The 11,211-nt window shown below is 31.4% G+C and overlaps 1 protein-coding gene across 7 annotated transcripts in view; it reads right to left on the bottom strand.

The window, feature by feature from the left end:
* Positions 1–3,084: 3,084 nt before the first annotated feature.
* LOC134712272 (deoxyribodipyrimidine photo-lyase-like) overlaps positions 3,085–11,211 on the bottom strand; it is a 17,091-nt gene continuing 8,964 nt past the window's right edge. For all 7 annotated transcript variants that reach the window (XM_063573658.1, XM_063573657.1, XM_063573659.1 and 4 more), the window contains exons 7-10: positions 9,413–9,565; positions 8,055–8,176; positions 6,716–6,875; positions 3,085–6,203 (exon numbers count right to left, since the gene is read on the bottom strand). In XM_063573658.1, coding sequence (XP_063429728.1) covers positions 6,055–6,203; positions 6,716–6,875; positions 8,055–8,176; positions 9,413–9,565 — 584 coding nt within the window. In that variant the 3' untranslated portion in view covers positions 3,085–6,054. The remainder of the gene's footprint in view (positions 6,204–6,715; positions 6,876–8,054; positions 8,177–9,412; positions 9,566–11,211) is intronic.

The raw sequence follows: 11,211 nt of genomic DNA, 5'->3' as shown, positions 1-11,211 counted from the left end.
ATAGTTGTCTCATTGGCAATCATACCACATCTTCTTTTACATATAAGTTGTTCTGACCAATCACTATAATCAATGCTTGTTCTGACCACTCACTATAAACAATGCCTGTTCTGTCCAGTCACTGTAACCAATGCCTGTTCTGTCCAGTCCAGTCCAGCTTGTTCTTACCAAAAACCATACACAATGCATGTTCTAACCAGTCACCATAAACAATGCTTATTCTGACCAGTCACCATAAATAAAATTGAGAATGGAAATGGGGAATGTGTCAAAGAGACAACAACCCGACCAAAATAAAAAAAAAAAAAAAAAAAAAAAAACACAACAGCAGAAGGTCACCAACAGGTCTTCAATGTAGCGAGAAATTCCCGCACCCGGAGGCGTCCTTCAGCTGGCCCCTAAACAAATATATACTAGTTCAGTGATAATGAACGCCATACTAATTTCCAAATTGTACACAAGAAACTAAAATTTAAATAATACAAGACTAACAAAGGCCAGAGGCTCCTGACTTGGGACAGGCGCAAAAATGCGGCGGGGTTAAACATGTTTGTGAGATCTCAACCCTCCCCCTATACCTCTAACCAGTGTAGAAAAGTAAAAGCATAACAATACGCACATTAAAATTCAGTTCAAGAGAAGTCCGAGTCTGATGTCAGAAGATGTAACCAAAGAAAATAAACAAAATGACAATAATACATAAATAACAACAGACTACTAGCAGTTAACTGACATGCCAGCTCCAGACTTCAATTAAACTGACTGAAAGATTATGATTTCATCATATGAACATCAGGCACAATCCTTCCCGTAAGGGGTTTAGTATCATACCATCATAACAATGCTTATTCTGTCCAGTCACTATAACCAATGCTTGTTCTGTCCAGTCACTATAACCAATGCTTGTTCTGTCCAGTCACTATAACCAATGCTTATTCTGTCCAGTCACTATAAACAATGCTTATTCTGACCAGTTACTATAAACAATGCTTGTTCTGTTTAGTCACTATATCCAATGCTTGTTCTGTCCAGTCACTATAACCAATGCTTGTTCTGTCCAGTCACTATAACCAATGTTTATTCTGTCCAGTCACTATAAACAATGCTTGTTCTGTTTAGTCACTATAAACAATGCTTGTTCTGTCCAGTCACTATAACCAATGCTTATTCTGTCCAGTCACTATAACCAATGCTTGTTCTGTCCAGTCACTATAACCAATGCTTGTTCTGTCCAGTCACTATAAACAATGCTTGTTCTGTTTAGTCACTATAAACAATGCTTATTCTGACCAGTCACTATAACCAATGCTTGTTCTGTCCAGTCACTATAACCAATGTTTATTCTGACCAGTCACTATAAACAATGCTTATTCTGTCGTCACTATAAACAATGCTTGTTCTGTTTAGTCACTATAAACAATGCTTATTCTGACCAGTTACTATAAACAATGCTTGTTCTGTCCAGTCACTATAAACAATGCTTGTTCTGTCCAGTCACTATAAACAATGCTTATTCTGACCAGTTACTATAAACAATGCTTGTTCTGTTTAGTCACTATATCCAATGCTTGTTCTGTCCAGTCACTATAACCAATGCTTGTTCTGTCCAGTCACTATAACCAATGTTTATTCTGTCCAGTCACTATAAACAATGCTTGTTCTGTTTAGTCACTATAAACAATGCTTGTTCTGTCCAGTCACTATAACCAATGCTTATTCTGTCCAGTCACTATAACCAATGCTTGTTCTGTCCAGTCACTATAACCAATGCTTGTTCTGTCCAGCCACTATAAACAATGCTTGTTCTGTTTAGTCACTATAAACAATGCTTATTCTGACCAGTCACTATAACCAATGCTTGTTCTGTCCAGTCACTATAACCAATGTTTATTCTGACCAGTCACTATAAACAATGCTTATTCTGTCGTCACTATAAACAATGCTTGTTCTGTTTAGTCACTATAAACAATGCTTATTCTGACCAGTTACTATAAACAATGCTTGTTCTGTCCAGTCACTATAAACAATGCTTGTTCTGTCCAGTCACTATAACCAATGCTTATTCTGTCCAGTCACTATAAACAATGCTTGTTCTGTTTAGTCACTATAAACAATGCTTATTCTGTCCAGTCACTATATCCAATGCTTGTTCTGTCCAGTCACTATATCCAATGCTTGTTCTGATCAGTTACTATAAACAATGCTTGTTCTGTTTAGTCACTATATCCAATGCTTGTTCTGTCCAGTCACTATAACCAATGCTTATTCTGTCCAGTCACTATAAACAATGCTTGTTCTGTCAAGTCACTATAAACAATGCTTGTTCTGTCCAGTCACTATAAACAATGCTTGTTCTGTCCAGTCACTATAAACAATGCTTGTTCTGTCCAGTCACTATAAACAATGCTTGTTCTGTTTAGTCACTATAAACAATGCTTGTTCTGTCCAGTTACTATATCCAATGCTTGTTCTGTCCAGTCACTTTATCCAATGCTTTTTCTGTCCAGTTACTATATAAACAATGCTTATTCTGACCAGTTACTATAAACTATGCTTGTTCTGACCAGTCACCATAAACAATACTAATTCTGTCCAGTCACTATAATCAATGCTTGTTCTGACCACTCACTATAAACAACGCCTGTTCTGTCCAGTCACTGTAACCAATGCCTGTTCTGTCCAGTCACTATAAACAATGCCTGTTCTGTCCAGTCACTGTAACCAATGCTTGTTCTGACCACTCACTATAAACAATGCCTGTTCTGTCCAGTCACTGTAACCAATGCCTGTTCTGTCCAGTCACTATAACCCATGTTTATTCTGAACAGTCACTTTAAACAATGCTTGTTCTGTCCAGTCACAATAATTAATGCTTATTCTGACCACTCACTATAACTGAAGTCTGCCTATGGGTGTGGGATTTTCTGGCTCTGTTGAAGACTAATTGGTGGCCAGCATATGTTTTTTAGGCTTCGTTATGGTCAGGTTGCTGTCTCATTGACACATTACCCATTACTATTCTCTAGTTAATTTTTCTGACAAGTAACTATAAACAATGCTTTTTATAACAAGTTACTAAACATCAACTTTTTTTACTTTTAATATTTCAATACAAAAAAAGTGTATTTACATTAAAAGTCATTAACACTTATAAAAAGGTATCCTAGTTTTATCAATCATAACAGGTATCATGTATGTAAACAACCTCCAGGGGCACATCAAGCTTTTTAGAAAAAAAGGGGGAGGGGGTGTTCCCACCATTTGTTCTATTCAAAAGCATTGATCTTCAAAACATATCTGGACCCCCCTTGATCTCAATTCAGCTTTATTAACATATATACCTTGCTATACCCAAAATTAATCAAAAACATATAAAAATATACAAAATCATGAAATGATTGAGTATGAAACTTTGGAGATTATTTGATAATATGAAGTGGGTGATATGTATTTAATACAGCCTTTTCAGTCTTTTAATGAAAGTTTATATGCATTCAAAACTCAATGAACTGTTTTTGAATTATCAAATAAATTGATTTATGTAGAACTTATATTTTCAGAGATACAATCAACTAGAAGGTTATGAATTAGACCTATAATGTATTGAATGCATGTAAAAATCAGCAAAAAATGTTTTTTTGTCACTTTTTATAGCAATTTCCCACATTTCTGTCTGCAGAATTTACTATCAAACAAAAATGTTATTGTTGTTCTAACAATATGAAAATGAAGGGTGTTAACTAGATGTTTTTTTTTCTTTCTCTTACATTTAGGTTGCAATTATGGATGAATGGTTATCTTGTTAATTTTACCATTTTTTCACTGTATCTTATATCTTATCACTTTTACTTTATGTTTTCAGACTTTTTGATTTTAGTCCAGTCAAACTAAGATTTAACCTCAAACTAATTGCAACAGAAAATGTTTAAGCTCTAATCTATAGCATTATGCCCTTTATATACACAGAAAAAAGTCCCATAAAATCTAACTTTAGGAGAACACAAAATCAGCATTTTTAATTTCCTATGGAAATTAAGATTGGAAGGGGAGATAACTCTTGCAAAAAAGTGTCTTTTTTTGGTTGTTTTTCTTGAAATTTATGTAAAGTATGATACTTTGATGGGGTTATAAGTTTGTATTTGACTAAATCATATAGCTTCTGCTCATGAAATGTACAAAACTGAAGTGTTATGAGTAGTTTTATTTTTTTCATGCATTTTACATGAAAGAAATTGCAAATTTGAAGCTTTGTAACCATTTTGAAAAAAAATTGTGAAAATTTGGTATTGTTTATATCTGTATATGATATTTTTCAGCAACTTACTTTTCTAAAGAAATTTAAACCACAAAAAGAAGAATGCATGCTGAATTATTTTTATTAAATTTGAGATTCTTTACCTTGACATGTTGAAGAATTCAATAAATGGTCAACTAATGAATTACGAAATCTAGATAATAGCTTGATAAAATATATGAAAACACCTTTAGAGTTGTTCAATATACTCTAAAGACCACTAAAAAATCAAGAATCAATACATTCTGATGAATAGAAGGGGTAAAGTTATAATTTTGTATCAATTTTTATTGATAATTCTGCCTTTTTTGCAAGAGTTATCTCCCTTTTCAATGAAAATCTAACTTGAGGAATTTTAAATGGTGATTTTTTTAGTCTTCCGCAAGTTAGATTTTATGGGACTTTTTTCTGTGTATATTTGGGATATTATGCTAAAGATTAAAACTTTAAAATCTGTTGCAATTACTTTAGGGTTAGGGTCAAATTTATGCTAGATTGACTGGACTAAAGTGTTAAATAAAACCAAACCAGGTGATTTCCTAATATTTTTCTTAACATTTTATACTAAAAAGTTCCCAGCAATAACATCAAAAACATAATTTATCCTGGCATTGTGTTTCTTGTATTAGTCTAATTGACATATAACCCATACCTTCATTTTTGCATTCTGTAAAAGTTTAGCTCTTGAACCAGTTGGTCCAAAATTTTATAATAATTTGAGAGAAACAAAAAAAATCCAATTAGACCAGTTCACCTAAATCTTAACCAAAAAATGAAAAGATCAATCAAAACTCTATATCTTTAGTTCAATCAGTTTTTCCATTCTAAATACAAAATCTCAGCTTAAAGTTACAGAAGGATATTTGTATACTTCAAAAAACAGGATACATTCTCAATCTACATACAATATTACCTAGATGGTAAGTACTTAAAAACATTAGGATCTCAACAAATGCTTGGTTGGTTTATGTAAAAATAATCAGCCAAATACTGTAAATTGAAAAAATAATGTGTGCATTGATTTTTTGAGATCCCATGCAAACATGCAAGATTTAATTTATCTGATTGTACAAATTATATAAAGAAAATGACAAATAAAATAATGAATGTAGGTTTTTATTATTGTGAACCTCGTACTTTCAAATTTTTGTAATTCAATATAAAATTACTAACTTTACAGTGGACATATCCATTTCAGTGTTGTTGCCAGTCAGCTTAAAAGCAGAAACACTACAGACTCACCGTTTGCTGACAAATTCTGTTTAATGTTTAGAAAACTTAATAAATTCAGACTTAACATACAAAATATAAAAAGTAACAAACTATGTATGATGGATATCAATATAAAGGGTAATAAAATGAAACAAAAATTAATGAGTACCAGTAATTAGAACACATGCAAACAGGAGAAATAATTTTCTTCAAAAGCTGCCATCATTTGAACACAAATTTATATAGTGGACTGAAAACAATTAAAACAATCATTGGTATCATTTGTGCAATGAATCAAACTATCAAAATAGCAAGTTTATAATCAAAGTTGTGTTTTTTCTATTTCTTTAGTTAGATATGACCAATGTAATATCATGTGTGAAGGCAATACATTCTGATTATATTCTGACTTTATTTCAATGACACAATGATATGATACATGTTTGATATATAGATGAGACCAACAGACATGACAGATTTGAAGCTAGTCTAAATTTACAGATATTATTTCCCAGAGATTCTCTTTTCTTCTGTCATTTGTTGGAAATTCACAATTTTTTCCCTCTATATTTTCTAACAAAAGCAGCAACATCAAATTTTCTTTTACAACCATCATAATTCATGTAGCGAATTTTTCCAAAAATTTCTCTTTCCTTCCATCCTTGATCATGGATACCACAAATTGACCACATGCAACCTATAAATAACAAATTGAATACATAGAATAGAATTTATATGTCAACAATTTTATATTACTGTCTCCACCACTTGTTATACTTTATCAAATAAAAATTATCCTAAAACTTATACTTTTTAATTTGACATGAAGTTTACTATATATAGTTGTGATGAATGATACAAGCTGATTTTCGTTTTTTTGTTATCATGTTGCATGTAAAAATATCCTCATTAAATATGATCATTTCATCAAATCATTACTTTCCAAGGTATAAACTGAGGTAATAAAGATGATAATTCACTTCTGTATTCATAGGGAGAAAAGAAAACACTCAACTGTAGACTGTTATTATCATTTCCATTTAACCCCTCTTTTTTTCATAATATTTTTTCTCACTTTGAAGGTCGTACTTTGACCTATAATGGTTTACTTTTACAAATTGTGACTTGGATTGAGAATTGTTTCATTGACACTCTTACCACATCTTCTTATATCTATAACAAATTAATTCTTGCATGTATATAACTTACCAACATATCCATTAGGATCTCTGCCATCTAAATTAAATCTGTCGTTGAGATAGATTGCTGTCTCCAAAGCTTCTGTTGGACTTCCTGTCCATTCTAAGATTTTCTTGGCCCAGTACATTCTCAAGAATCCATGCATCTTTCCTTCTATTGTCATCTGAATCTATTAAAGGAACAAGTTCCAATTAATGCTATTAACTTTTACCCCAATCATTTCATAGTTGTACTTTAAAAATTAAAATCTTTTAAAATCAATTGAAAAATACCAATTTGATTGACAAAGAGGAGCTGTGTAAAAATTAAAATCTTTTAAAATCAATTGAAAAATACCAATTTGATTGACAAAGAGGAGCTGTGTAAATTTTCTATTACAAGTTTCTGACAACGGTCTGTTCCATTAGAAAAAATCTAAAAAAAATATCATATGCATCAATTGCTGATTTAATGATTATCTAGTTAAAAAGTAGAAGAGCGTTGTCAGATCATTGTTAGCACAGACAGCAAGACAGGAATTTTAATGTATTTGAAATTAATAGTAATACCTACTTATCATTTATTTCCAGAGCAGAAAGGATTAAAATCATTGAAATTCATAAATTGCTTTCCTTGGTTACTTGCTTGAGTGTAATAAGCAGCTATACTTATTGATGATGAAAAAGTAAAAAAAAATAGGGTGTGACTATAAAAGTTAACTCCTTAAACACAAATAATGTAAACAGATCAGTCATTCTTTGTGGTGCGATATTGCCTTTTATGTAGATCAGACATAAATCAATCATCATAAATGGTGTAGTGGTTAGTGCGTCAGACTACTAACACAAAGGTTATGAAATTACCGTCTGGGATGAAAATTTCAGGGACTGAATTTTTCAGCTCTCCCTTGACACCATTTGCGAGTATGGTCTTGAGGAAACGATGATAGTCAGTAGGAAAGGGACGATAAATGGCTGACCCGTGTTAAGAGAGAGCCATATCTCTTGCACGTTAAAGACACCCTTGTAGATTTCGAAAAAGAGAAGGCTAATGCCGCTACAAGGCAGCACTCGCACCCGCAAAGTGGAAAGGGATTGAAATAAGTTGCAAAACTTGTTTCCCAATCCACTATAAACAAATATGTTTAAACTATACAATCAATCAATCAATCAATCATTCTTTACTTTTATATTTAGTTAAATTAACAGAGAAAACTGATAAATAATATAATAATTAATACTTGTTATACTCAGGAATAAGCTTTTGAACTTCTGAAATTCCTGCCGATATGATTAAAGAAACAATGTTTATCTGGTTATTGTTTTAAAAAAAAACCAATATTTAGGTAAAATGTGCAGATGAAACTAACCTGTGCGGCATTCCAAAGGTCATCATGAGTTTGACCTTTTTCTAGCTTTTCTCTAGTATATAAATACTTCCGTTTATCTTTTTCATGTAACTTAAGCGATGTTTTAGCCCAGTCATAAGCACCTGTGATAGCAAACAATAATTTGTTATTAAATTCATATAATCCCTCCAATTCAACAAAATAGTATAAGTATGTTTTATTTACCTGAATAGCTTAGTTTTTCTATAAAACATATGTACATAGATTTTTTTTAATATAATCCTTTACTTTATCAAAATTCTTCAGTAACTTCATGAACTTACTGTTATTCAAATTTTGTCTTTACATACTTAAATTCACATACAGATTAAACATAGGCAGTTCACTTAAGGTAGCACAATACAAAGATTTTATAACTCCAACTATCAAGTTTTAAAATGCTGTAACTTTCTTAATAATGCTTGAAAATTTATAAAAGTGGTAGTTTTGGATTACTCTTTCTAATTAATGCAATGTTAGCATTATGCAACAATTATGTAACCAATTATAATGTTAACGGTGTCTAAAATATTTTTCACCAAATTTCCACTTTCAAATGAAATTAGCCTCTGCATAGGTATCCCTAGAGGCTTGATTTTATTATATGTTGTTCCTATGGCCATTATCTACAAAAGGGTGTCTCAGATTTTAGATAGAATGTATAGAACAAATTTTACACCTAATTAAACATTATCTTCTTTTATGTGGTTAGAATGTTTCACTAATTGGAGATTTATGAGAGAATAGAATACCATAGAGACAATCTGAGACACCCTTTTGAAGCCCATGATGTGTTGATTAAGATTTCGTTAAAATTTTCTGTATAGTTAAAGAGATGAAAGAGATAAATTCATTCAAGTGAACTTACCCAGATTTTGCCACTAATTACATAATAATTGATTACATAATGATTGCATAATAAAAATATTACATTCATTTAAAAGATTAATCTTTTATCTATCTATATGTACCTCTTTTATTATTTTCTATGCATTCATAAGAAAGTTACAGCATTTCAAATGTTAGTGATTGGAAGTAAAAAAATCTTTGTATTGTGCTACCTTAAGCATGACACCTGTTTAGTAAGTCAGCAATATTTCACAGAAAAAAGAATGACTTATTTCTGTAACTAAGAATAAAAGGATTATTAACTGTCAACTATAAATCATTCTGATGTATCCATGATCATCACACTGTGAGCCAATCTGAAAATTTACAAGTCTACCACAATAGCAGCTCATTTTCATCATTACAGAAAATTCTTTTTATGGCAATAACTTGTTCTACCTGTAATCAAACTTTACTTTTTTAACCTTTTAAAACTTACAACTAATATATACCTTCTATGGAATCATAGTTTTTATTGTAAAAACAGAAATTATCAGCTAGCTCTCTTCTTATGATAGCTTCCTCTATATAAGCCTCTACCCCCTCCTTGTATTTACTTCTGTACTGCTTAACAACTAGGATACTTCGCTGAACTGAGATTTGACCTGTAATATTAATAACCATAACATCTATAAAACATACATAAGGAGAAACAAAAATTGACAAACAACAAACAAATGGGAAACTTAAAAAATAATTAAAAAAAAAAGGATTTGATAAACAATAATCAGATCAAAGACTTTCAATCGTTTGTGATTGACATTCAAAAGCAGCAAGTACATGTAGTTCATAAGATTTTTACAAGAATTCAACGTAGTGCCTGTGAATTTCAGTTTTGTCTGGAAACCAGTTCAGTTGAATATTTTCTATACTTAAGGTGGACCATTGGTATATAATTCCTCAGACAGAATTTTCTTATATTATAATACTTTGCCAAAACGAAGATTTTACTGAGCTTTAGAAAAATTATAATAAAAAGTATGGATCACTGTGCTATTTGTCATGCTATAATTCATGCAAAATTGCCCAAATTTGCATAGATTGTTCATGAAAAAACCCAGATTTCTGTGATTTAAAGAAATCTTAGAGACAGAACTTTGAAATAAATTATGGGAAGATAAGTTTTATAATATGTTTTTACAAAAATAGATAAATTGCTTCACCAAAAGCAGCTGTATACGACTGCAGAGGTCCAACCCTGAACAGTTGGGGCAAACATGGACACAATATTCCTGCTTGATAAAGGTCTAAATTTGGATTGTTAATAAATATTTCACACATCATAGGTTTCTAACACAGAATAACTGTAGATAAAGAGCTTGAAATGGTTATGTGATCTTAACTTAAATTTTGCTTTTATGCAATACTGTAAATTCAGAAATTATAACAAGGTTTTTATTATAGCGAATAATGTGACTAAGTGAGAATCGCAATAAAAAGAACTTGCATTTTGATAAATATGGTACAAATGTCTTTATGCAATAATTAATCTCTCGTTTTCGTTCATTCTTCAACAATCGCAATAATAAATGCACACAATAATTTCTGAATTTACAGTACACTATGCTGTTGCTAATTGATCCCACCCCACCCCTTTTTTAAGGCAAAATTAACTAGAGGCTCTAAAGAGCCTGTGTCGCTCACCTTGGTCTATGTTAATATTAAACATTGTACACAGATGGATTCATGACAAAATTGTGTTTTGGTGATGGTGATGTGTTTGTAGATCTTACTTTACTAAACATTTTTGCTGCTTACAATTATCTCTATCTATAACAGTAGTTTCTGTGGAAAATGTTAGTGAAAATCTACAAATTTTGTGAAAATTATTAAAAATTGACTTTGAAGGGCAATAACTCCTTAGGGGGTCAATTGACTATTTTGGTCATGTTGACTTATTTTTAGTTCTTACTTTGCTGTACATTATTGCTGTTTACAGTTTATCCCTATCTATAATAATATTCAAGATAAAAACAAAAAAAACAGCAAAATTTCCTCAAAATTACCAATTCAGGGGCAGCAACCTAACAACCGATGATCCAATTCATCTGAAAATTCCAGGGCAGATAGAGCTTGACCTGATCAACAATTTACTTCGTGTCAGATTTACTCTTAATGCTTTGGTTTTTGAGTTATAAGCCAAAAACTGCATTTTACCCCTATGTTCTATTTTTAGACGTGGCGGCCATCTTGAGTGGTTGGCCGGGTCATCATACACAATTTTTAAACTAGATACCCCAATGATGATTGT

Source organism: Mytilus trossulus, chromosome 3, assembly GCF_036588685.1.
Source record: "Mytilus trossulus isolate FHL-02 chromosome 3, PNRI_Mtr1.1.1.hap1, whole genome shotgun sequence".
Lineage (NCBI taxonomy): Eukaryota > Metazoa > Mollusca > Bivalvia > Mytilida > Mytilidae > Mytilus > Mytilus trossulus.
This window is presented reverse-complemented; position numbering and strand designations above follow the sequence as displayed.